The following is a 26,929-nucleotide window of genomic DNA, read 5'->3' on the forward strand; positions in this document are numbered from 1 at the left end:
TGAATTTTATGTTCAGCAGTTGCAATCCTGAATGTTAGCCAGCCGATTAATTTAACTCGCATTCGCCAAACCGCGGCCGCGTCTAATGAAACTAAAATTGTTAATTAGGAATTATCTTCATGTTATTTTTACAAGGTGAAGTAAACTTTATATTACCTTTTAGATAAATTATTATTTGACGTTTCAGAATTTTTTATTTATGTACATTTTTAGATAAAAATTATTACACTGTATGAAACGGCAGATTTTCAGGTTCACTGATTTATATTTTTATAAATGCCAAATAAATTTTTATCGCAAAAATGTTAGCCTTCTCGTTAGCGGAATGTATGGTCGCGTGTAGCAGCATTCTGCTTATAGGTGCGTATTTTATAGGAATATTTAATTATAAAATAACGATAGACTAGAATTTTACATAACTTTTATATATTTCTAAACTGGAAAATTTATTTTTACCGTTGAACATCGTTTACAATATAATTTCTTTCGTTCTAGTGCTGTTGTTAACCGAAATTTTGGACTGGCCGCAACTATTTTCGTGGATGGAAAACGATTATCATCTACCAGCGTTTTCGTTCGGTTATGCTCATCCAAATGGTCCCCATACTTGGAAAGACTTATATCCTGAAAGTGCTGGTTATAATCAATCGCCTATTAATATCACTACTAGACTCGCGGTAGTAGTGCAACCATCTGAACCACTTTTATGGAGCAATTACAATAATGGGCCTTTGTCAATGACTATTGCAAATGATGGTCATACAGGTAAAACTGAATTTTCCATAAGCAAACAAATATAAATATTTAGTACATTTCATACGTTTAACAGTATCGCTAGAGCAATAAAGTAAAATAATATATAAACTTCCTAATAATATTAAAGTTATTTATACTGTATAATATACTATAATTTAATATTAACACGCAGTGATACTCCGAGGACTCTGGACCAGCACTACATGGCCGCAGTTGCAAGGAGGGCCTCTGACCGATACATATGATTTCTTTAACGTTCTCTTCCATTGGGGACCGTCTAACGAAGAGGGCAGCGAACACACTTTAGATTACGCCCGTTATCCTATGGAATTACAAATCGTTCATGTGAAACGTGGAATTAAATCGCCAGCGGACGCAGTTGCGCTTGGAGCGAAAGATGGAATAGTCATCGTCTCATTTTTCCTTCAAGTATGATTTTTGTTCGCACGCAATGAGAATAAAATTAGCAAATGTATTATAAATGTCGAACTTAGTCTTACAAATCTTTTATCTTCGCTTATTTTATGTATATTTAACGACGCAGATAAATGAAGCGGATAATCCGTACTTTGATCACATTGTGAGCAATTTGTGGCGCATTACTTGTCCGGGATCTAAAGTTTGCATACCTCATTTTCCATTGGAATGGATTTTCACTCCTTTCGACAGAGATTATTACACATACAGTGGCTCTCTCAGCCAGCCACCCTGCAGTGAAATTGTCACATGGATCGTTCAAGAACGAGCGATTGCTATATCTCCATCTCAAGTAAATATACGCAATTAATTTTGTTAATGAATAATATACAGAATGTTCCAAACATACGTATGGGACATTCTGTATAACGCACTTTTCTGTTGCAGGTAAAAAAATTCCGCAAAATCTGTTCAACGGAGGGCCCAATACTTTTGAATTGTCGGCCAGTTCAACCATTAAATGATCGTGATGTTTATTTTTACGAAGACAGCTTGTCACGTAAGTGATTATTTAATTTTTTTTTATCAAAATGCTTATGTAATGACACACGTGCAAAAAAATCTTTTAAACTGATGTTAAAAATTCTGACTAAATATATAAATAACAATCTCTTACAAAGAGAACAACATCTTTATTATTATTCAGGTGCGTTCTATAAACGCAGGACATTTCGTTTTGCCAAGCGTTTTGAGAAAATAAGAATATATTAAAGTCTGTGTCACTCATCGTATAATAAATTCTTTTGGCACGTTATAATAATACATTTTTCGAAAATTAGTGTCAGAGAGAAAAACATTCCCTTAAAGAATATACGACACAATTTATATATATGTGTATATGTATAATAATTGTATATATATATACATGTATAATTGTATATGTGCATTATCCGTTTTAAAATGGATAAGTGTCTATAAAGATCTAACACACACGATTATTAGGAGAAGCTGGGATTGATTCTTTCAAATTATCGAAACACAGAGATTATTTTAGCACTCTATCTTGAACATATACTATTAGGCTCAAGTAGAAACGTATAAGTAAAAATTTAATGATATGACCTAAATAAATAAAATCGTTTAACTCGTTCAGTTCGATTTACAGCTACGAATCTAGGCTAGTTAAGTATACCTCGAAAACTTATGTCAGTCGAAGTGGATCAGCGTTATACGACTTTAACACATCTCACAGCTAGACTACCAACAATTAGCAGTCTAACGATTATATCAATCAGCCTCAGTCTCCCCTAAATATACACACACATAAACTTCTTATACATTTAAAATTTATGATATTTCTTAAAAAATTCATGTATAATTTTGTGCGACAAAATGATTTTCCGTCTCAAATCAGATAAATTTTCTCAGAAAAAAGAAAATAACTCGAAAATTCTCACGCACGCAGCGCATATGTTCATCTTAATATATATCTTAGTAAATGTATTTACAAGAAGACGAGACCCCGCACGAATAACAATTCATGTTGAAAATCACGTCTCGGTGATGATTTGTCACGAGACGCCGGCGATATTATCGCAACATTGCTATCTCTTAGAACTAGTTAGATTGAACACGACACAGATGCGTATGTTGTATATGTATATACAGTAGGGTATATTGGTCACATTATTGCTGATTGGCAGCAAAACGCGCACAAAGTTAGAAGTCGAGCTAAACTCAAGCGTAGCACTTATCATGTTAGTTTGAAGTTCGATTTTCGAAGTTCTCAATGAACAGACACCTTGTGGAACAGAGTAAATATTTAGATTACTTTCTTCCTCGTGATATTTTCTAGCTGCAAAGCCCGATCGTTATCTCGAACTCACACATTCGAAATAGATTTCGAAAGTCTTCGCGAGTGGCGGTACACGAGGACGCAAAATAATTGTGTTTCTTCTGCCAAAGTTGTCAATGTAAAGATTGAACGTGCCACGACATTCTCTTTACTTCATTGAGACTACGAACCCTGGATCATTCTTCCTGTATATCTCTTATCCTCCGGCAAAGAAAAGCGGACGTTATTATTCCGAAAGTCTGAAATGCATTTGTACAATAATTTTCTGTTCGCGAACCACGTAAGCCTCGAAGAAGAAGATCACTTAAAGAAAGTCACCGTGAATAGGTAAAGATAGAAAAAAATTTGTGTAATAAAATGTTTACATATTGAAGTTATACAAAGTAATATTTTAAAGAGTTTAAAGAAAAAAAAAGGCACTTTCTCGGGAAAAAATCATGAAGCCTCGACTCGGAGAATGCTTTACTTTTAAATCACTTCTTCTTCGAAAGTTTGCAAAAATAATAAAAGAAGATGTTTACCTGTATTCCTGCCATGCCCATGCCGAGGAATACTAATGTGAAGCTCCCACACTGCAGCCAGTCCGTAACTTCTGTAAGACAGCCCTAGGAAGAGCCATTCATTTGAAATATGCATAGTAATGCAACAAGCCAGCTGTACATTTCGCAGTGCAAGACTTACTCCTTTGTGCCTGTATCCCTCGTGGCCCTCTTTGTCTTCTACTTGACACGCGACCTCATCCTTTGGCAGCGGATGTAGCCACGGCTTCTCGTTCTGCCAGCGACAAAAGATTACTCAAGTAATGTTTTCGTATGTTTACCTCGTCGCCGACATTTTACTCACATTTTTGTGAAACACCCTCGAAACGACGCTCATCGGGCTGCCCGTATTCTTGTTCTGTAAAACAGAAGCTCTCGCTTTCATTAATGAATCGTAAGACGCAGCTCGACTGGGCATTTAAGATACAGTAATTAAAGGAATTTAATCAAGAAATTACGATTATTTTTAGACAGATAAAATTAACGAGAAACTTTTAGTCCACAGTTTGTATTTTTAGTAAACTGAAAAATAATGACAATGTACGGAGTGTTCTATAATTTGTAGTGCTCTCTTGCGCTTTCGAAATATGCATATTTTGTCAGCTGTATTTTTTTTTTTCTGCTTTTAGATGCTGGACAGCCGTGTTTGATTTAGAGTGAAGTTTAAGTCAAACAAATAATACCTCACTGTTTTTGAGAACGCAACACGTGAGGGGAACCTTCCTCTTGGTCCCCGAGATTTGGCTGTCCCTCCACCAAGCCGTGCCATTGTAATCGTCATCGCCGTATATTCCGCAGCAATTAAACTGCAATGGAATCATCCATGTGCTCTTCGTACCATCGCGAAATGTATCGTCGGACAGATGATTTTAAACAAAACATCGCATGCGACTCTATCATGCATGAAACATAATCTGCATAATGCACGCTTCCACGTGTAATATTACATGCTGCAGGAAAAAAGAGAGTAAATATATTTTTAAACATATTTCACATAAGAAAATAATACGTACGTTTTGCGCGTCATTATAGCGGTCGCGAACAAACACAATCTTTGGCGTGCGGTTTTTCTATTTTTTTTTTTTTATTTTAATTAAATATGTATATCCGAGGCAGACTTGGCGATTATAAAGCGTGTAAAAATTAATATCGCCAATGGAAAAACTGCACGCAGATTTAGAGGAAAAGGTTAAGACAAAAAGACATTAAAAATATCCTATCTTAAAAAAGCAATTTTAAATCAAATTGGATTTATAATTGTTGCTTTTCCACGTCATTTAATCATGTATTCGTATAGCTGATTAATAAATAAAAGGTAAACTATCATCAGTCAATCCCGGGGTTTCTTGGCGCGGAAGCTACAAAAACACTCGAGAAGTATAAAGAGGTTAGGAATAGTAAGTTGTTGGCATGGTCAGCGGGTCAGCACGCCGTTCCCGCCAACGCCGTGAACAGCAACCATTACGAAAAAGGTGGGTCCACGGTGTTGGCGGGAACGGCAACCATTATAAAAAAGGCGTGGCCACGAAACTGGCGGGAACAGCGCTCTGACCATCGATAGAATTGAACTCGAGCTTGGCACCGTCGTTCAAGGATGGCGCCAGCGGACGGTGAAAGCGGCGTCCTAGCTTCCGCGACTTCGTTCTTTTTAAACTCCTGGTACTTCTCGAACATTTTCGAATACTCGGCGCCAAGAGATCGTCGAAATCGGCGGATCAATTTGCTTGATGTGAATTTCTCAGTCATCTACATGAACGCGTGAGTAAATGACCGTTTTTGTTCGATCGTAGTTTAGGATTAATAATTGTTCATTCGATTGCGTGTGTATTGTCGAGTGCGGTAAGAAATGTGAATTATTTATTAGAGAAATAGTCGGTGAGGGACAAAGCATGCCGTGAGGACGAGTATCGAGACGAGCACCGCCGATACGGTACCTTGTACTGGGCGAAATCTAGACTGTTGCTGAAAGCGATGTCGCTGGTCGAGTCGTGGCCGTACTCCGTCATCAGTTTATTGCTGAGCCTCCCCTTGAGGTCCGAGAGTATCTGGTAAGTCATCAACCCGCCGATCGCGGCGGTCACCAGTTCCGTAATGATAAGCGCGATCAGCATGCTCATGTACTAGGGCAAAATGACCACCGATAAAAACATCACCGACCCTGACCCGATGTCTATTTTAATCTCCAGGTTGCTCCGACGTACGGAGGGCAATAAAAATATTTCACTCACGGTGGCGAGGATGCATTGATTTCCGCGTAGCGTGGCGCGGCAGCCAAAGAAACCGACCGTGAGGACGATGAAGCCCATGCCGAGGAGGCTGTAGGCTATCAGATTAATAGTCTCGTGCGGCTTGACGTCGGAGACGAAGAGATTAAGGATGTGCCCGTTGCTGGGCTCCAGCAGTAACCACGCGCCCGTAACGAGCACCGCGCAGCCGGCCAACTGCCGAAGGGGAGAATAAAAAAGCCAGGTGATTTCACGTCCGATTGTTCATTTATTACGACGGGGGATGGTAATTCTAGGTCACCCGCGGGAACGACGTGTTTTGCGCAGTTAAGACTTTTAGATAACTCTTTTTGTTTTCTGTAAGAGATAAAAATTCCACCCTGGCGGGAACAATGCGGCGCGATACAAAAACAATTATTGTACACCAGAGTATAAAATCACCTCAGAAAAATTAATAATCGGTGCGCCCGCGTGTTTAAGTGTTTGTGTGGCACGTGTCGTTATTTCTAGACTTAGTTTATAATGTTATAATGTGCATGCATGTTATTTACCCATATAAATAGATTCAATATGAACAATGCGACTTTGACGTATTTCATGTTTGCTATCCGTAATCTTCCAGTTAGTCATCAATCTGCAAATATAACGGAACAAGATGTTGTAAACGAGGCAAGGGTGCAGCGGAACGTAGAGCTCGTCGTGGGATTATTAAATTTAATTTCCGTTCAGGTGATTATTTTCAATACGTCAATCTTTTCAAATAACGTTTTAATTCATATCTATTATCGTTTTAAATTGTAAAGTAATTGATAATAATTACATTAAAGTAATAATTGTAAAATTAAAATTTTTTTACTCTTTATTATTTTAAAAATTTATTCAATAACTCCATGCATAAAATTTTTCAGTTACTCCGATAACTCTCGAATAACGCTGAAGAAATAAAATGTCATCCTACAAAAATGGCTTTGCGGTTCTTCAAGTTAAATATTAGCAGAAGCACAAGAGGATAACACTGATGTTTTTCCTTCTAATTCGTCGGAGAAAAAGATTGGTAAGTACCACTGTTATTTAATTCTTCTTAAAACCCCGACGTGAAAAATTGCAATTTGCGCAATTTAAAATTAATTATCTCGTCTCTATTCGTCGTTCCGTCGATTTTATTGCTTCCGTTTAATCATAAAATGAAACAAGAGCGAACCAACTTATAATTATCGTCACAAATAATTCTAAAAGTACTGTACAAACATTTACCTGTCTCAAACGAGTTGGTTTACTCTTTCGTGATAACAGTGCCACTCGGTTTCAATCTTCTGTCGAACACTGTCACACTTTTATTACACAATTACAATCAATTTCGCAAACAACGTCACACAATCGTTCCGTGATCACAAACTCGAGCGTAATCCTCAAAGGCCATCGCTGTCTTGGCTTTTCCAAGTCAGTTCACAGGTGGTTCACGATCTCTTTGCGATACGTCATCGCTCTTCGATCGTTCGGACAGTCCGTTTTACGTGGTGCCGTCGGCTTAGCAAAGGGAGGACGGGTCCGCCTGTTACTCGTCGATACGTCGGAAAATCGATAAAATACGTTTAGTAATTACTCGCGTAATGAGCGTACACGGCGGCCGCCTATCTCGCGAGATAATAAGCGATTTCTCGCGCGCTGATCACGGCGGAGGGGTCGCGACCGAATGCACTGTCACCAGCGTGGACGTACCGAGAATTGCCTGCCAAAACGGAGCTCCTGCCTTCGAATCCCGCTTTCGTCTCTCGTTTCTCGTTTCTACGTCAGCGACGCGCGGTCCAGATGCGTCTGCGTGCTCGTGCCGTCGCGGCGCCGACGCTCTATCGTCGGGACGAAACCCACCCGTTTCCCAGAACGATCCCGTCAACGGGCTGATACCTCCCGACACGGTTACGTTTTCCTCCTCGCAGCTACGGCGACCGAGCAATTTATCGCACGGCAGCTCAAAATACAATTCCCGACTTCCCAATTAAAATAGATACATTATTTTAATTAGTTAGCGGTAAGCGCTCCTTTCGAACCGCCTAAAGCACTTGAAATTAAATAACGAAGCGAATTACGTGATTCTCTCCTATCTTAAAAAATTAGTGGGTGACGCATGATGTAGCTTTTTTAATTGTGGCCGCTTAAAACCGACGTTGATTAGGTTTCTCTCGCTTGGCGTCAAGCAAGCCAAGCGAGAGTCAACGTCGGTTGTCAAATCGGCGATTTTTTAAAGTCTGATTTAATTTTAATATTTAAATAAATATGTCCAGGCAAAGGCGGTCTTCGCGATAAATCTAACGAAAGTAACGAATAGATAGCCGCGGGGGGGGGCGAGGGGGTGGAGGAGGCGGGGGGGTGAGAGCGAGCGCGAGCATACGTGCCGCGCGTTAGGTGTATTCCCCCACCACTCCCACTCTCGCTTTATCCTTCTCCAGCGGTCGCGCGAGTACACACGTACTACGCACTGTACAGCAGCCACGTGCCGAAATTAATACGTACTTCCCTTTAACGCAAATCGCCCGGCACGAGAAAACTATCGTCTCCTCCCCATCCACCTTAGGCGAGCACGTGTGATTACGCTCCTTTCCTCTAAGTAAGTTATATCCTCACGTGTACATCTCTGCGAAATAATCTTTGTTTCAGAAGTGTTGCGTGGACTCGTGCAGCTTTAATTATCTGGGCTTTTTGCTTGCAGGTAACCAGGGCGAGGATCAAGTTTAAATGGACTCAGAGGATGCTAGCCACACTCTGACGGGAGGTCCGACATTCTGAGAGGAGGAGGAGGCTTCGGAAAAGCATCGTGTATGAACGGAGCAGCCCCACGGGTAAGAATTACTCGTTCGAAACATAAAACTAGCAGCTTGTTGTAATGGAAAATTTTATTTGTAATTATTTGCAGCATGTCTAAAATTAAATTATATATTTCTTTTTGTTACAGATTAACGCAGCTCTATTCACCACCGTCAACGAAAGTGCCGTCACCGCCGATCTTAAGAATCATACGAACCGGTTCGTCGGTCGTTCCGTGAATTTCGCTAAGTATTCGGGCGTAGTTTTTCGGCTTTATTTTAAACGCGAGTACCGGATAGGAACACGCGGAAGTAATCGATAATTTTCGCGGTTGTAAAATCACGGTCGGGGTGTTCGCGAGTGACCAGTGCTAAGAAAGGATGACTTCACGTCCCATCTGAGAGGAGGAGCAGGCCCGGGGGGCATCTTGCATCGGCGGAGCAACTTTTAAGTAAGTGTAAATTAAAGAAAAAAAATCTTTTTTTTTTTTTTATTAATCTCATAACTGACATGTCTATATTAATATTTTCTTTTTTATGTTACAGTCACCGGCAGAATTCTTCAACTCCGCTGACGCTCATGCAGAATGGTGAGTCTTCTGATTTTATTTCCGTAGTTTATGCAGTTTAATATGGGTCTCTTAAAAAATAGCGCGCGCGTAGCGCGCACATGGTTTCTTCTAGTATTAAAAAAAAATGAATTTTAACATCTCGCGGTCCCCGTAAAGCCGTTTCGCATTTCGCATTGCGTGGTCAGTCACAGGTGAAATAAATTTACAATAGTTATGTAAATATAATAAATTTATTATTAAGTATTAACAATTTTTTACAAAATTCGCGCTTAAATATTATACAACTATAAGTAAAGGTATCAACGCTATAATCGGAGAACACTTGTAACGCGTACACGTGATTTTTTTTTCTTCTTTTTCTCTCTCTCTCTTTATCGTTCCGTATATAAAACGTAGCTTATAAGTTGTACGGCAGTGGACGTCCGCTGTATACGACTAGAGACATGCATTCAATCAAGTCGTATCGCACTCAATTCTCTCAATGTCGTTCCATTCAATGTCTTTTCCCGCGGAACCGTCGACCTCCCGGTCCACGAAGTCGCATGGCGTGGTCGAAATTACGTAGAGGAAACGGACAATTGCACATGCCTAATTAAGCACGCACCCGGCGACTCGCGTCGTCGCGGGTGTCGATGACGCGTTCTCCACATGGCAGCCGTTAATTACCGCCGGCGCGGTCGTGTGAACAAAACGCAAACAAGCTGCCGTAGAAGCGCGATCGCTACCATGAAACTTTACGGCATTTCCGCGATCACGCGCGAGCAGCACGCGCCGCCGTCTCGGTTAATTGTGGTTTACATCGTAATGACATGAGCAAACTTGCGACTATATAAATAAAAATGTATTATAGTACAAAACGTGATCGAGATCGACCGTTTGCAAGGTTGCGCGAGCCAATATGGTACTCGCGTGGAGACATACACTCACAAGTATACTGAAAGGTAGATACGGCGTTTGCTCTCGTCTCCTCGGCCGTCGAGGACGGGGGGTAAAAGTTGCGGAGCGCGTTCTCTAGAATCTCCTCGGCGGCCGGCTCGTGGAACACGTACTATGCGCTTCGTGTAAGACTCGACGTACACCACGCCAAGATTACACGCTAACCGCAGTCGCCGCGACAAACGCCAGATCTGCTTTTCAGTGTACACGCCGTTCGTACAACGTAACAAATATTACAGCTTCGTCCTCGAATCGCAAGCCTGCGGATCCGAGTCGCAGTGGTATTTCTGTTTCCCGTCCCCTCGCTTTATGAGTAAAATGTACACTAACGCATCACGGGCAAAACTTTACGAGTATCCTACAAAAAGCTAAAAGTGTGTCGAAATTATTAATCAAGGAATGACTATTGCACACCGATTTTTTTCCGCGTTTCCATGCAATCGGGATAATCACGGGCTTGGGATGAATAACACAACGCGTTGGTAGTTTTTCGTAGGCTTTACAATACGTTGGCAAAACTCTTGTCAGCTTCGACGCGAAAATGCGATGCTTGGTTTAAAGTTAAATCACACGGAACGCAAGCCAGTTCTAAAGAATATGCGCGCGCTCTCTTTCAGTCGCCTTTTACGCGCAATATTTTCACGGCCTCGTTCCGTCGCCGTATTTGAACGCCACAACGCTGCTCTTTTATGGATATCACATGCGAAGCAACTAGTTCAGAATGTGTCCCGTCGGGAATTCCGCGGTTACATTGCACGTGCTGAGACACACCGACGTTGGTACACATTCAGAAGATGACATATGAAAAGAAAAGCATATAGGTACGAAGTCATTCAACTATTTATAAGCTCACGTGTGCACTTCGTATGGCGCTTTAGGGTTGCTTAACACGTCAAAGAAAAATGCGAGCTACATGGCGTCAAACGTGGTTCCGAATCCTCTTATCGTTACATTTTTCACGCATTCGTCGAAATTAAATGCAAAATTATTAATCCGCTTGTCACGGATGAAAGGCAGGTCAATGTTGATTTTACGAATATCACGAACGCGGGACAATATTACTCGATGGGATTTTCATGCGTAACGTTTCAAATTTTAGAAAATTTAAATACGTTACTATCGATTAAACTTTGATATAAAACAAAATGTTACGTTCATCACAGTTATTGATCTTAGTCATGTTAAAAGAATTAAAAAAAAAAAAAAAATTATTGCTGTAAGTATTCATGTCTAGGACTACAATCTTTCTTTTCCACGGATATGTATAATTCGAAGACAGTCTTTAAAGTGATCAGCGTTCGCGTGTCGTTTCTCGGGATCGTGAAACTTATAATTCCGTCGTGGTTTCCACCGGACTTTGATCGCCCAGATACGTAAACCCGAGGTGCGAGTAATCCTTCCTCTCCCTAAAGGTGACATTGTCGTTGGACGGACTAGGGCTTAGAAGATCGTTGCTGTGATTGTACAAGGGATTAAGTACCGGTGTAGCGTCACGGTTGTTCAGGGTGTTCGTGTTACTCGCGCTATGATTTTTTCGACCCAGGGTGGACCGTCGTAGAGAGTGGATGTTGGTATCGCCGTGATTGCCGACGATGCTAGATGCTCGCGCCGTGGTCGCCGCCTCAGAGCTAACGGGACTTTGCTGGCCTTAAAACAGAGCACGTAAACTCGTTATACCTCGGATAGAATATAAATGATGCATATTATTCATGAAGAATTCACGTCGTGTTAATCTTCTAAAGAAAATAATTCTTATTAAAGAATTATAATGACCAACAAATTACGTAACTATTATCTGTGGATTCTTTAATGAGTTTAGCTTGCATTGTATTACGTATTGTCGTTTTCTTCGAATTACCTGTGCTGTCTCCGTGATCTTTGGTGATATAACTGACATTGTCCAAGCTAAACGCGTGATTCTTGTTACTGAAATCCAATTGTAGGTCGTTGCAGCTGTCATTGTCGTCGACAGGCACGCTCATCTGGAGCACCTGCGTCTCATATTCCTTTAAATTAGGTTCTACGTAGACGGGATCGTATCGTGGCACGACGTACATGCGCTGCATACGTTCCTTGTATGCTTTATACCTAGGCAATAAATACATTTTCACGATGAGAAAGCCCCGCGAACAGCTTAAAATTTTCCATCGCGAAAGTAAACGCAGAGAGTTAGCTAGTTTAGTACGGTAACGTCGATGCAATAAATGTGTTGCAAAGGTATCCAAAACGGAAAACACAATTAAACTTAATAGAGATAATAAAGAGTAATATAAATTTGCATAGTTCGCGCATGACGAGTCTAATGAATATTCACGCTTGTGAAATGATACTTCCACGTGATCGTAATAACACTAAAACTGTAATACTAACTGCGAAGGTTTCCATTTCGGTTCACGTGTATGGTCACGGCTATTTTCATTGAAATAAGATGCAAAAAGTGTGCGATATCTGTTACTTCAAGTTTGCGGAATTATTTGAAAACCAATTTTTTTTTAATCTTACAAAAAATCTTTTCGTAGACGTATTTAACGATACATTTCACAAGTCTAAAATTATAATAGAACGCGTCGGCATAAAAATCATATATGTAAATGTAGCACTTACTTAGACCAGGAGATGCAGATGTATATGATACCGGCGATTCCGAGTATTAGGATCACGCAGGCGATAATGATTAGAGCGTACGGAAATACTTCTCCGCTGAATGCGATGGCCGTTTGCGTTCGCACAGGCTCGGGTGGCATCACGGGTGCATGAATGTCGATAGCATTTGCCCGCACTAACGTAGATACGTCAAAGGTGATGTTTGACATAGCCGATTTATCCATGATGGACCTATCGAGCATTCAGCGCTTTTAATATTTGCTCATGGTCAAATGTTGCGCAATCAAACGTCGTAACTGACCTTTCAATGCTCACGGGGAACGTGTCTTTCATTATTAAATACGGATTTTCAGACTCGACCTAGTTTGATATTGATTTAAGTTACGAAGAGGGCTAACCGTAAGATTGCATTTATACGTATTAGAAAATTTACGAAAAAAGATTCTAATAATTTGATATACATAAATATTGTACAAATAATTTCAAAGTACTTGCAATTGAGAAAACATTTTGTTCGGACTTCGTTAAAGCAATGGATTTGAAAAGATTTTTTATTAAATTATTAAATTATTAATTACCACAGCAACAATATAAAAGATTTTTATTTTTACGATTTCTTGTTGCGTCTATTAATTCCAAAATGCTTCAAAATAATTGGATCATATTGCATTTATGAAAATGTCTGAAAGCACATTCCAACGTGAAGCAGCATTACAGAATACATTACGGATAGCAGCAATTACAGAATACCGTTCTATAAATAAATGCGAGATAGTTATGATTTTAACGTGCATATATAATCCACAGCGGAGGAGTTAAAGTGACATTGCGATAAAAACCAGATTTTCCAACGTAATTATTTTGTTAAAACACAAATCCGACCGACATTTCAAATTAATTTGGAAAGAGCTGTTTACAAAGTTTCCAGATTTAAATTTTTCTAACACATGCACGCATTCACGTCGAGAAACATACCTTTGCACTTTGGTGCTGTTTCTATTCAATATAGTTTCTGTGGTCGGATCGACCGCGTAGAACCACACGTCAGAGTCCTGAGGGAACGTCTCGATAGTCCCATTCTTCAACATCTTCCTCGCCGTGATTCTGTCAATGCCGATGAGCAAGCCGCTCTTCTGCTCGATTACATTCGCTATTTTGCCGGCCTCTTTCTGCAGCACGTCCGGCGCTGCATCTTGCACTACTAAAATCATTAGGTTTTCTTCCCCGATAAGATTGACGATCACTGGTGCGTCGATCGCGTTATAGTTGTCTGTCGCATTAGGATTGTCGCGTACGCGAACGTCGAACTTGAACGGAAGCTCGCTCGCGTCAACGTGGTCAAATGTCGCCGTTGTCCTAATAATGCCGGTAGAACCGTCGATAGCGAAGTAACCGGAGCCTTGCCCTTCGAGGATCTTGTACTCCAGCTTGCCATATTTGCCGTTATCTTTATCGTGAGCTTTCACTTGCACAACGGTGGACGCGAATTGTGCAGTACGTGGTATCGCCGCGAAGTAACGACCTCTCGTAAGCTCCTGGCTCGCTTCCGGAAAGATAAACTCGGGCTTGTTGTCGTTCACGTCCAGCACCTGAATCTTTACCTGCGATCAAAAGCGTTTTCCTTCTAATTAAAGACATTTCAATTAATCTTTAGTAAAATTTAATTAGTTGAATGGTATCTAAATAGAAATATTCGTTATATAAAAATTTCTAATTAAAATATATCTGCGGAATACTTTTGTTTTTTTTTTAACGTACATATCGACGTGTTGCAATTTTTTAATATTTGATTCGGCGGCTACGATTTTATTTGGATTATAAAAATTCTTGTTTTAAATTTAGAATTTATCGCGTCTTACCATCGTCGTGTTTCTGCCGGAATTTAAAAGGCCCGTGAGAGACTCGAGCTTTATCTTAATTTGGTAAGATTCCGTCGTTTCGTAATCCAACGCTCCTATCTTCAGTCTTAGGGCGCAATTTCGTTCTTCGGTGATGCTCGTTTCGAACAGGCCTTCCTCATTGCCGCTATAAATCTCGCATCTGAGCGGCGTGGTGTCATGAGCGTGACTGTTGATGATAGTAATTATCTTTATTTGCGTGTTATTGCCCGCGTCTTCGGGCACCTCCACATTATACGAGTTTTCTGCGAAGCCTAGGCCGATTTCTGGCGGTACCGTCGCCACGTGACGCACGAAAACCTGTACGCTCGTCACGGATGATAACTGGGGCTCTCCCATATCGTATGCACGCACGTCGACCTGAGAAAAAGAATTATTTACGTAGGTGAGGTAGATAAAAAAGACAACGATTAGCGTTAAGATATATATACCAAGGTTCAAGTACCTGATACTCGGAGTCTGTCTCCTTGCGTAGATCGTCTCGTATTCGGAGTACGCCGGTGTCAGGATCGATTACGAAGTACTTGCTGGCGATGCCGCGACCGATGATCTCGTATCGGACCTACGGTATCAAGCTCGGTGAAAATACCTTTTTTTTTTTTGATTTAACAAGAAAATAAGATGCATGGAGGAGGATAATATACCTGATTTCCGGGCGCGGTGCCATCAGAATCCGCAGCGACGAGATCGATCACGGTCGTCCCAATAGGGACATCGTCGTCTAGCGTAATCGGACGCGGGACCGACGTAAATACCGGTGGAATGTCGTTTACGTCCTGCCATGAATCGTTTAGAATGTTATTAATATGTCGAGTAATAAGATGTAGTTAAACTAAGAGCAGTCGAAGCACGATAAATGACAGGGCAGCCCTTGATTATGATATTAATGCGATCAACGTGAACCGGTTCTGCTGAATCAATTCCATGAATTAATTCCTGAGACTGTAATAGGTAATTAATTCCCGTTTTAATATTTCAACTCAAGATTCCCACTTTGAAAAATTACAGCTGTATATATACTTCACTCGAGTAAATTTTATTTGATTACATGAAACGTGGTGGATCATTAATTTGCAGGGGATCGCGTTTTAAAATAAAAAGTTTCTTATAATCTCTTTTCGCGCGAAATATCATAAATGAAAATCGATAAAAGTTTTAGTTGTCCGCGCGAGGTGAAATTCTAAAAGTAGCGTGAGTTCACGATGCGATAATAAACGATAACGGCAGATCGATGGTAAATATCGGCAGCTACCATGAAGAAAGTATCAGTTTTCACTGGCAAAAAAATATATACCTGAACATTAATAACAACGCGGGTGGTGGAGCCAGGTAAATCACTGGTGTTTTCCTCGGTGCCCACGATAAGTACGTGCTGGCTCTGGCTTTCATAATCGAGACCGCGAACAGTTTTTATTACTCCAGTCTTAGGGTCTATGCTGAAGAGTTCGGTATCCCCTTGCTTAATCATGTACGTAATTTGCTTCTTTGTGTCCGGATCATCGGCCTAGAAATAATCGCATTAGCTTCAAAACCCAAGTAAGATGAGCTAGAACGCACTATCCTTTCCACTTGGCCGGCAAATGGAAATCGCCGACGACGCGGGTAACACGAATATCTTTCGCGTCACGACGAGTGTACGTCTCGATTATCCGATAAACTTTCGAAACTCCTTGACAAGTGAGCCTCGTTCATCCTCGATGAAATTACATCTCACCTTATTATGATCTACTTCAGAACTAATTTCGCGCGCGGGGTGCCTACGCGCCAGGAAATAGGAACGTTTTATCTTAATGCGAGCGCCTCGCATCGAAATGCGGCGTTAAACAGATCACCGTTCGAGACTCGCTAAATCGAACCGCGGTGCTGATACAAACTAACGGGCCAATAGCTTTTAATAGTATTCCAATCGCACTTTGCATGTTTTTCAATCGAAAGAAGCCATTATTATGAACGGTATCACTGTGGTTTGACATACGACTCACCGTGACTTGAATTACATTATAGTCGGGCACGTTTTCCTTGACACGTGCCTCGTAACTGCTTTGGTGAAAGACTGGGACTTCGTCCTCGATATCTATGACTTTAACTGTGACTGTCGCGGTTGCTAAACGATAATCGGGTGCGCCGTCTCTCGCAGTTACCACAAATTTGTATTCCTGCAAAATTTACATAAATATTTCGTGAACACTCAATAAATACAATCTCGGAAGAATCACGATTTTATTAAAAAAATTTTAATTTCAAAGTTAAAAAATATATATCGGAATGAAAAAGAAGCTTACGTAAATATTACACGTGATTTTAAAATATTTTAATTACAACATTGTTTCTAATGAGATTAAAAGTTTCATAAAAACACGAAGATAATGCCGCATCACATTATTAGCATTAAAGCTTTCTGCGCGTTTCGTTTCTGCGGACGACAACCACGTGAACTTTCAGACATGTAGTTTGTCCGGCCTCTTTGTCTCCGCACACAATAGCACAATTGTGATTTAATTATGATGATGTCTTCTCGCGCAATCCGAGTTTAAACTAAGCCATTTCGTTGTAAACATTCTCAAGTTGTAATCACACTTTATAGCTTTCGTCAAACGGAAGAGCATTCCCGGAAAGTCTATGATTAAACTGCATAGTGGTATTCAAAGAGACTTTACTTAGAATAAGCTTTTATGCATCGCTTGACGCAACTTTTCCCAAAACTTACGTCATTCTGCTCGTAGTCCAACACAATTTTCGTCAGGACGTCCCCGGTCTCGGGATCCACGGTAAAAGGAATATCGTCAGGCGCGAAATAAGTTATCTCGGCGTTTATACCTTCATCAGCGTCCTCGGCGTGAACGCGACCGATTAATTTACGTGCTTCGCCCTCCTTAACGGTAAACTCGTAAGGAAGACCCACGAATTCGGGATTCTTGTCGTTGATATCGGTGACCATGATATTAACCGTCGCCGTGCTATAAAGGCCGCCGGTATCCTCGGCCTTTATCAACTATATTAAATTAATAATATTATTACGTTGCGAAAAAAAAAAAAAAATTCTTCCTTAAACTTATTCTAATTTAATATTCCTTTTAAGGAAAACCTTTAGGAAAATTTTTATGAAAAGAAAATAGACGTAGAAAAAAATTGCATGCTAAATATATGTAAAATATATAATTATATATACATTTTCTTTAGAAAGTAAGTAGGGTGCGCTGAAAATTTCGCTTAATGCGTTTAAAAATTCGATTTAGCGTAACTACTTGTTTACAAGCGAAGGGAGAGACGCACCGATGTTTCCTTAGATTAGATAAAAGCTCTCGGTAGAAAGCGGTGTAAAGCGAGAAGTGCATTGGCTTGTAGCAGAGGGTGTAGGAAGTTCGTGCTACGGTGTTTGACGATATTGGCTTACCAACTGATATCGGGTCAGATCCTCCCTATCCAGCTTCCTTATAACGGTAATAACGCCTGATTTGTCGCCGATCGCAAATTGGCGCAAGTCATTCCCCGATACTATCGAGTATGACACCGGATCGTTTTCTGGGTCGACGGCCTATAACGTTGATCGATAATGTTACATTAAAATTACGACCTGTGCGTTCTTTTTTTTTAACAGAGAGATAAGAATTCGGATCGAATAGAAGTCGTATAATTAAAAAAAAAAAAAAGAAAGATATGCAATAAAAGATAATTATTTAAAATAATAATTTTCGCGTAAAGCAAACAAATTTTTTTTTAATTAAAAAAGCTTTAGGTATAAATAAAAGAGCGCAAATCGAATGCTTCATCAGCGCGATAGGTCGAGATAGATAAAGAGAAAGAGAGAAAGACAAAAAAAGTAATTGAAGTACATATCGAGCGGATACAGTGCTTCTGTCAGAGCGGTTGGAGTTTAAAATAAAACATCGATGAGAGACGGACATCATATCGAGAATACTCACCGTGATAGTCGCGACTGTAGAATTGATGGAGGCTCCCTCGCTGACTTGCACCTCATACACCGGTTGCTGGAACACGGGGCTTCTGGTGTTGGGCCCGGGAATGACGTTCACCTCGACGATTGTCTGTGAATACTTGCCACCCTTGTCGGTGGCCTGTACGGTGATGCTGTACTGCTCACCAGCGTTGAGTTTTCTGACGGACTCGATAACGCCGGTCTTCGGGTCTATCTTAAACTTTTGCAGCCCGTTGTTCGACACGTGATAAATGCTGTACGTTATCTCGGCGTTCTCGCCCTCGTCATTGTCCGTAGCCTCCACCTGCGCGAGATTCAAAAATTAATTTTTCCCCTCCCCGAAGCCTTACGCCTTTCAACAATCGATAACAATCGTGTAAGCGGCTTTAAATTATTATCGATACGTGCAAAAGTGTTAATGAATTAAAACGTGGACACCACCTTAGCTATTTGTCTTTTCGTCTCTCCCGCTTGAACGGTAATGGGTGGCATCATCGGTAGCAGGGGTGCGTTATCGTTAACGTCATTTAACGTCACGACAAACGATAGAGGTGACGACGCGGCCACACCCGTTTTTTCCCGGGCGACCACCTGAAATCGAAAACGTCCGGGACTCGGAGGATCTCGGTCCAAATTCTCCTCGTTTACGACGAGAATGCCGGATGGATCGATCGCGAAGAAACTTGTGGTTAGCTCAAACGTATACGTCGGTTTCGGATCATCCGGTCCCTAAACAAAGACAAGTATTTTTTTAAGCGGGGGGAGGAAAAAAAAAGGAGAAAATAATTTCATGTTACACCAATTTCATCAGCCCGATACAAACCTCATTCGTTAATAATGAAGATAATTAAACGGTCGATTTGCACCTCGGTTGCGCTTCATTAAATAGAAATCGATCGATTCTACGGAATCAGACTCACCAGATCAGCATCCGACACGGTGAGCACAATGGGATTACCGCTTTCATCGATGACCTTTGTGCCGATCGGAGCGTTCTCGTCGACGAAGCCTTCGATGCTTGACGCCGTTATAACGGGTGGGTTACTGTCAACCGGTTTGACGATGATTGTTAATTTAGCAGTGGCCGATCGCTTTGTCTCCGACACTTCAACCGCCTTTAAAAAAAGAAAAAAAAAATCAAACTATTACATATTCTATTAATAAAAAAAAAAGAAAGAAAAAAAAACGAATTAAATTACACAAGATATTGAAACTGTGATACCGATATTTACCTTAATAATAATATCGAACTTCTTCGTCACTGTTGTGTCAACAGCTTTGATTTGCTTCACTGCTCCGGTGTTAGAATTGATCTCGAAAAAGTCCCGGTAATTTGGCGGATTTCCGCTGAGAAAGGAATAGTGGATCGGCGCGTTTATACTGTCCATGTCGACCGCCTGTATTTTCTCGGGGGAGATATTGAGAATGCCGGATAACACTCCGCTCGATACCTGACGGAAAGAAAAAGACAATCGCTCTTGGAGAACCGGTTGTACCGATTTATTAGCCACGTGAATTCGAACGGTGAGATATCGCCGCCCGATTAGGCGCGCGTATTCGATTACGCTCGAATTGTTCGGCATTATAAATTTACATAGAGCGACAAGGAAACGCCTCGTTGAAGCGATCCCCTCGATGCTAATACGTGCACCAATCGTAGTAACAATGTTTCACAATCAACGCGGTAATAATGTAAGGCTCACCGATGCCGAGTATTCCGGATTGATGCAGGCGCCGTCCAGAAGCATGCATCCTTGATAAATGAAAGACGGGTCTTGGTCGTCGTCATCTCGTATGTTCACCGTCAACGTGGTCGTGGAGGTAAATCTCTCGGAGACGTTCCTCGCTCGATCCTGCAATAAAACGACTAGCTTTATTGCCACTGAAATATAAGAATTTTGTTCGCCGAGCAATATTTCGCTCTTCCGCACTCTGTCGATGGAAAGAAAAAAAAAAGAAACGTGGGTAATAGAATATAAAAAATGTCTTTATCTACTTTTTCAACCCTCGCGAATAAAAAAGTTGTATGACGTATGAAAGTCGACGGCGATAACGCGCCATTAATCTTGCGGTTTTGACGCGTCACGATCATATTGATATTTTCAATAGTCGCTACGTGCATGAAAGGAACAAACATGTCGGGATTTTTCTTTTTTTTTTCTTTTATTTCTCGTCTTCGTACACGCACACACGATCGCGATCCGGTACCAGTTCTACTGTCGCCTCGGGAGAAGTCTCGTCTCTTTCTTTACGCCTTCCGTTCTCTTCGGTGACCCTATTTATGCAATAACGGGCTTGGACCACTTATAAGGTGCTCTAAATAAAAACAGCCCGTTACTGTAACTTTCATTACTCTGGGAAGATCGTAAGAAGACTTCCAAAAGTGCCACATAAAGTATATATACGCGTTTTAGAGTACATATTCCAACGTATGCCATATGAGTTACGATGCATTTAACTGCAAAAATGTATACATCGGCCTCCGCGGCATGTGGATCATCTCGTAAACTTAACCTTTTCAATATAATCGCACATTCTTCCCTATTGAAGCATGTCGAGAGGTACATTCTAGGAGATCGTCGTGACCCAAAAATTTCCAAAGGTCTTTATACAAAAAAAAAAAGTTCATTAAAAAATATACGTTCGATATTTAACGCGAAACGGTTCAACTCCGGACCTTTCGCGGATTGCTAAACGAGGCCCTTCCATTACGAATCACGTAATCTACATTATCAAAGCGATCGTGGAAACGTTGTTCCGCGGTAGCTACGGTGGCTCGCTAAAAGGAGCAGCGGATCAGAAGCCGGTCGTTTGTTCCACATAATATTCAAATGAACCGCACCTGCCGCGGTTTAATCCGAATCGAGAGGCTGGGAGATCGATCGGCGTCCTCGTCTCGGGGAGATTCGCCGCGATTATGCGAGACCGTGGCCGATTTATCCTCCGCGGCTCGCCGGAGAGCGAGAGACGACCATGAGCGCGGGAAAATGACTATTACCCTTGACTATGGGCGCGCAGCCGAGACCATATTCCGTATACCAATAGTAATAATGGGCGCGCGGCGCATCCACTTGCCTTTTTCATTTCGTCCCGCTTACGGGAACGGCCGCCCGCCGGGGATCATTTAATGACGGCGCGGCGCGGCGCAGCATCCAGAATTCAATCGCATTTTTTTTTTCTTTTTTTCTTTTTTTTCCTCCCTTCTGACGTCCGATTGCTCGCGCCGTGCAGCCGATCGCGCAATTTCGAACATGCACGAAATTGCAGCCGACGATGCAACGGCCACGACTGCGACGTACGAACGTCGAGGGGATGAATATGAGTCTCTGACGCGCCCGTAAATCGACGTGAGACCGACCCGGATTGCCTCGGATTCTATAATATTACGTCGCGAAGCGCCGCGACCTCGTGCAACGTTCCGTTTTAAATACAGGGTATTGCCTCGAATTAGATTTCAGCAAAAACCTCGGCGGCCGTAATAACCGAAGGAATCTCATTTTCGAGTGAAATATTCCGCGACGTTCATAAAAGATAATGAAGTCGGTGAACGAAATCGCATTGTGTAAGCGCGATAAGTATATAGCGAGCTTAGAATCATTTCTTTTACTTTCTTTTTAAAGAGTAATTTAGCACGGGGATATCGAGCATACTAATTTACTAAGCGTCACAAAGCTCGCGCTTCGCGTGCGTCATTTAATCTTGCTTCTCTTACGTTAAAGAAAACGTTTACGTAACGTTAAATAAGCTGGGGGTGTATGTACATGTCTTACAATAATACTTTGACGCTTCTCGTTACTTTAAATGTAATTTATATATATTTATTCAGACATTAATCATATTCCTTTTTTTTTTTCCAGGACAGTTACGGAAACTATGAACGGCTGATGTAATGGACGAATACAGGAACACATCTATTCAGGTAAATAAATTTTTTATACATTAAAATGACGGGTAACTGATCGCTTGCGAGAAGCTGTGACCAGAGGCGGCTATAAAATTAACGAAAAAACCCAGGCTGGTAAAAGCACCCATTGTGTCCTAGCGTGAAACCCTTACATGTGCAGAGACCCCTCGCGACCGGGCCCTCCCGCAAAAAATTGCTCGTTTCAATTTAGCCTAAGGAGAGCACTTATCGGGATCCACCGAGATCCTCGCCCATCAGTAAGGTCGCAGAAATGTTCGCTCGTTTCATTTTACACGGTGGAGCTGCCGCCAGTAATAAAATACCGCGCAGACCCCGTAGTAAAAAGTACAATTAAATTAAGTAACACCGCGTCGGCGGCGGAAATACGATCCGGTCTTTAACCGCGCGAGCCAGGTTGTTTGAATTTTCGCGAGTCTACTTACCGTCGACAAATTGCCGTTGCAGTCGCCGATGCTCAGAATGGCAAGAATAAACGCGACAGCCAGGCACGCTTTTATCGAATTGAGAGGCCCCATTGTCAGCCTCGCGAACCGCGTACAGTCGGCGACTTGTCCCGAATCCAATCCCACGCGCGTCCTCCTCGCATCCTCGTTCGGGCGCGAGAAATCGACCGGAACGTTCGGTAGGTGACGTTCCACCGGCGACGATCGCGCGGAGGATAATCGTTCCAGGAATCTCAAGAATTAATGCACAACGAAGCGCGGTGACCGCGAGGTGTGCCTCTCGCTATCGTCCCACATGCAACCGGCAATTGCCGCGTTGATCGTCGTTCCGGGTTTGAATCCTTAGCCCGCGAGCCGTTAACCGCGCTCGTTACATTACAACATTCCTCGTGGGCTCGTATAAATCATGGACTTTTTAATCGGCTGGACGACATACCGGCTCGCCTCGCTCGCGTACCTAAAACCGTTCAGCGTTCGCGTTAACCGATCGCCGAAAATAATCCGTAGAACCGATTATCGCGTTAAACACCTCCGACGGTAATTCCGCGGTGCCGCGGCTACTCGCGAGATTAACCCGTGAAAGTTTCATCCGGGGGAAATGTAAATTTCACGCAAACAAGATGCGATATATTTAAAGCACCGACGAGCTCTCTCTTTCCATAAATTTTATATGCACGGCGGTGTCTCGGTTACAACTTTTTACATTATTAATGAGGGTACCGCTAACATTTCTGCCATCTACGTCGCCGGCCTCCGCATTATTTCAAAGCGTCTTTCATTATTGAGGGCTCTATAAACAGTTCGAATATCGAATAACGATGAGTCACTTTAAAAATCTCACGGTCGCGGGGCGACACGGAGGGAGGAGCGGGTCTTTTATTTCGCATGCCGTGCTATCGGCACGATCAAGTTATCGTCGCGGTAACGCTTTACGTAACGCCCGATCATTTACATCGGTATCGGAAACCAACAGCGCGGAATATTGCGTCACGGGATTCGCGTGCATATCGATGAACTCGTTTGTTCGTTGTTTTATCCGGCCTTTCGCTGGATCGATCGTGCGTACGGATTGAGATGCGTCCTCGAGGCTTTTCGGAAACACCGGCTGCGTGATCGTTTCTTTTTTTTTCTCTTTTTTCGCCGATAAAATCGTCGCGGATTGCGCGAGATAAACGTGCAAAATTTATCGCAAGAAATCGAGAAATGTATCCTTGGTTTTTCGTCGCGAATGTCCGCCCGGACTACGATCAACGTTCCGCTAGTCGCGTTCTCCACTGCCAAGGATTACGTGCGCGAGGCGTTCCGGAAGTTGCTCGCTTCCTCTCGCGCAAACAGCCGTTCATCACGCTTCGACATACGTAACAGCGATTCTTCTTCTTTCCGCCGCTTCCATGCGTTTCGTTAAGTAACCAATTAGTTCCTGTATTTTTTAACGGCCTCGGGTTCACGATGCGTTTGTTGCCTCCGCGAATCGTAATTCCCGACAAAGGCGAAGATGATAAAATTGAAATATCGACTTTTCTTTACTCCTCCTCCCCCTCCCATTTCTCCGTCGCCCTGGATTCGACAACTCGTGGACTTGTCCACCCACGTCGAGGCATTCGATGCACCTCGCAGCCGCGTTTCAATGCCGCCTCGTTTGACAAACGCCCGTCTATCTCTCGGAGATTCGTCGTCAATCTCGAGACCTAACGAGGAAGGATTCATGCGCGAGCGAACCGTTATCGTGCGCCTGCATACGCATTATTCTAACGTTCCGTTCTTCCGCCGCAACGTTTTATTCGCTCCAGGTGTCATTAAAAAACCCGCCGATGGTATAATAACCGTCCGCAATGCCGCGCTAATTAAGCGCGCTCACTCCGCGTTCCGTTTTCATTTCAACTACGATCGCACGGAGTAGACTCCGCGAGACTCTAGGGGCGACGCTCGCCCTTCGCGAGGAATAACGTGACGCGGCTCCCTTGGCAGTGGAAAAAGTTCGTAGCACACGATGCTCGATTCGCACTCGTAGTTTTTTTTTTTCTCCCCGACGTGCGCGATTTATCGCGTACTCGAGAGACAAAGATCGGATGGTTCTGTCGGACCTCGCTGACGCGGCAAGACGATTGAAATCCACGTCGCGATGCACGCACGGATGGCGAAACTGATACACCAGCTGACGTTCCGCTATCTCCATATATCATACGTTCGATCAGCCGACGCGATCGCGGTTTTCTATGCCGCGATCCGCCGCGACGGAAGGATTCGCCGCGGCGCGTTACACGCGCGGGATCGGCCACGTCGACGGTTCGCGAAATCGAAAATTCCGCACTGGCGTTACACGTCGCAAAGCCGAACGGTGACTAATGCTGGCGAGCTCTCCTACCTCGCGTGCCTAGATCCGCGTGCACTCGTATGCATCGCTGCATATAAGTCCCGTCCGCGTCTCCTGCCCACCTTAATGTCCCGCGCGGTTACCCACCTTGGCGGTGCGCAATTTTCTTTGTCCGAGCCCACGGTGGTGTCCACGTTTACGCGAAACTGTGCCACGCAGATAAGATTATTTGATATTTACGAGCGGTACTTCGAAGACACTAACACGCCGCGAAGAAAAACTGTAGTCGATAATGCTCGTTAAACTTTAAGCTTGAATTTTTTTTCTATTACATAACAAATAATTTTTTTTTTCTCTTCTTTTATTTTTTTTTTGTATGTGTAGTGCTAATGGTCAGTATAATTATTTTTCTATCTTACCCGATAAATCGATAACCAATTACATTTTTACCGCGGTCGCTGTACTTCGATAATTACTATTAAAATATTAATTCCGCTCGAGATCGGTGTAACCACATTTTTCGTTTTTTAATTGTCGATTATGTGGCACGTTTGGAGATCCGCAATTACCATAGTGTCGGAGTGATATCAATCAAAATACGTGGCTACCAAGCGGTTCACGCGCGGCGGTTCGGACCGCTCCGCGTATGTTAACATAAATAACAAAACGCGCGGCCGGTCGATGCAAATGAAAACATAAATGCCGCGTGCAGCCGTCTGGGTACTCGGGTTTTTTTTATTCGACTGGACTTTCGCGTCGCACGTCAGAAGTGACTTATCGACTGCCTCGCGGAGAGCTGCACGCGCGTGAACGGCTCGCGCGGAGAACAATTCTTAACGCGGGCGAGGAGCACGACCACCGTGGCGATAATCGCGCACGGGCAGCGTCGTAGAAACGAGCGAAAGGTGCTCGTGCAGCTACAAAGTATTGTTCCGCCACACGCGCGAATGCGCGTCGCCGTAGATTTGACGCTTTATGGTACTTCCTGATTATATTATCATATTCGCCGTGTAGGTAGCGCGTTACGTTGCGTTGCATTGCGTTGCATTGCGTTGCGTTACGTTGCGTGGCGTGATATACACGGCGCACGCACCGCGACGATTCGTCACGGCGATCGAACAATCTCGCGCCGACGATTGCGTAGGTGCCCAGCGAATACGCGATATTCGCTAATGAGCATCTCACTTTCACTCGCGCGAGACGAGATTACGGCGCGGTCTATTAGCGATTGCGTTAACGGCCGCGGCTGCTGGATCAAAATGATCCTTGCGTCGCGCTCCTGGAATTTTCTCCACAGCTGAGATCGCTACTGCAACCGTCCTCCGCAAAGTTAAAATATTCACTAACTTTGCATAAAACAATTTTCTTTTTTTTTTAACAAGCCGTAAAGGTCGTAACTGTTGTAATTTATACTTTTAATTAATTTTGTTCAACGTGGAATTTGATGTGTTTGTTTGTTAATATACTGTAGAGGCGCGTTTAATAAAAAAAAAAAAAAAAATTGCCGGGATAAGACAACATCGTTCTATGTTTTATGATGCTTCGAGGAAAATGTTGCAGCCCGCGGTTCTCGCCGGTGGAAAGCGTGGATTATCGTGCGTATCGATAAGCGTCGCGATATCGATCACCTCGTAATCCGGATACAAGAGGCGGGGATTTGCGAGTCCTAATCCGGCAAGCCGAGAAGGTCCGTGCGAATCGTACACG

At 42.6% G+C, this 26,929-nt stretch overlaps 3 protein-coding genes and 1 long non-coding RNA gene across 6 annotated transcripts in view; 2 read left to right on the forward strand and 2 right to left on the reverse strand.

Annotated features, from left to right (window-relative positions):
• Positions 1-168: 168 nt before the first annotated feature.
• Positions 169-7,588, reverse strand: LOC139110292 (tetraspanin-11). Of its 2 annotated transcripts, XM_070669939.1 has the most exons (9): positions 7,047-7,586; positions 6,344-6,426; positions 5,796-6,008; positions 5,502-5,687; positions 4,251-4,373; positions 3,872-3,925; positions 3,710-3,802; positions 3,550-3,633; positions 169-3,267 (listed from the first exon to the last, which is right to left on the reverse strand). In XM_070669939.1, the coding sequence occupies exons 2-9, from the start codon at positions 6,389-6,391 to the stop codon at positions 3,205-3,207; spliced, it is 864 nt and encodes a 287-aa protein (XP_070526040.1). In that variant the 5' UTR covers positions 6,392-6,426; positions 7,047-7,586; the 3' UTR covers positions 169-3,204. The 2 variants fall into 2 exon arrangements, with proteins under 2 accessions (XP_070526040.1, XP_070526039.1); XM_070669938.1 differs by having other exon boundaries at positions 3,550-3,802; positions 7,047-7,588.
• On the forward strand, positions 303-1,740 carry LOC139110293 (carbonic anhydrase 1). Its single transcript, XM_070669942.1, has 5 exons — positions 303-360; positions 496-765; positions 929-1,185; positions 1,301-1,525; positions 1,621-1,740. Exons 1-5 carry the CDS (start codon positions 303-305, stop codon positions 1,738-1,740), a joined length of 930 nt encoding a protein of 309 aa, XP_070526043.1.
• Positions 7,589-8,195: 607 nt separating the features above from the next.
• LOC139110404 (uncharacterized) lies at positions 8,196-22,881 on the forward strand. The gene is made up of 5 exons (XR_011546994.1): positions 8,196-8,397; positions 8,500-8,629; positions 8,743-9,045; positions 9,140-9,183; positions 22,398-22,881. It is a non-coding gene; the product is annotated as an uncharacterized lncRNA (long non-coding RNA).
• The window catches only part of Cad99c (cadherin 99C), a 92,107-nt gene continuing 74,342 nt past the window's right edge, over positions 9,165-26,929 (reverse strand). The window contains exons 1-17 of one of the 2 annotated variants that reach the window (XM_070670150.1): positions 22,888-25,254; positions 20,244-20,393; positions 19,773-19,991; positions 19,461-19,655; positions 18,982-19,269; positions 18,527-18,844; positions 17,998-18,138; positions 17,311-17,595; positions 16,586-16,759; positions 15,898-16,107; positions 15,248-15,379; positions 15,049-15,165; positions 14,565-14,963; positions 13,681-14,306; positions 12,706-12,936; positions 11,960-12,189; positions 9,165-11,748 (exon numbers count right to left, since the gene is read on the reverse strand). In XM_070670150.1, the coding sequence (XP_070526251.1) occupies positions 11,429-11,748; positions 11,960-12,189; positions 12,706-12,936; positions 13,681-14,306; positions 14,565-14,963; positions 15,049-15,165; positions 15,248-15,379; positions 15,898-16,107; positions 16,586-16,759; positions 17,311-17,595; positions 17,998-18,138; positions 18,527-18,844; positions 18,982-19,269; positions 19,461-19,655; positions 19,773-19,991; positions 20,244-20,393; positions 22,888-22,980 (4,128 nt within the window). In that variant the 5' untranslated portion in view covers positions 22,981-25,254 and the 3' untranslated portion in view covers positions 9,165-11,428. Of the gene's footprint in view, positions 11,749-11,959; positions 12,190-12,705; positions 12,937-13,680; positions 14,307-14,564; positions 14,964-15,048; positions 15,166-15,247; positions 15,380-15,897; positions 16,108-16,585; positions 16,760-17,310; positions 17,596-17,997; positions 18,139-18,526; positions 18,845-18,981; positions 19,270-19,460; positions 19,656-19,772; positions 19,992-20,243; positions 20,394-22,887; positions 25,255-26,929 lie in introns of those variants that run through there. The other variant, XM_070670149.1, reaches the window with a different exon arrangement.

The sequence above is a fragment of the Cardiocondyla obscurior genome, linkage group LG20 (assembly GCF_019399895.1).
Source record: "Cardiocondyla obscurior isolate alpha-2009 linkage group LG20, Cobs3.1, whole genome shotgun sequence".
In the NCBI taxonomy this organism is placed as follows: domain Eukaryota; kingdom Metazoa; phylum Arthropoda; class Insecta; order Hymenoptera; family Formicidae; genus Cardiocondyla; species Cardiocondyla obscurior.

Bases quoted from the DNA above. Each gene is read 5' to 3' on its own strand.
- LOC139110293 (XM_070669942.1), top strand. From the start codon at position 303: ATGTTAGCCTTCTCGTTAGCGGAATGTATGGTCGCGTGTAGCAGCATT. The intron at 361-495 runs GTGCGTATTTTA...CTTTCGTTCTAG, and splicing joins TAGCAGCATTCTGCTTATAG to TGCTGTTGTTAACCGAAATT. The intron at 1,526-1,620 runs GTAAATATACGC...TTTCTGTTGCAG, and splicing joins TTGCTATATCTCCATCTCAA to GTAAAAAAATTCCGCAAAAT.
- LOC139110292 (XM_070669938.1), bottom strand. From the start codon at position 6,391: ATGAAATACGTCAAAGTCGCATTGTTCATATTGAATCTATTTATATGG. The intron at 4,374-5,501 runs GTACCGTATCGG...ATTCCATTGCAG, and splicing joins TAGATTTCGCCCAGTACAAG to TTTAATTGCTGCGGAATATA. The intron at 3,926-4,250 runs GTATTATTTGTT...TCTGTTTTACAG, and splicing joins GCGTTCTCAAAAACAGTGAG to AACAAGAATACGGGCAGCCC.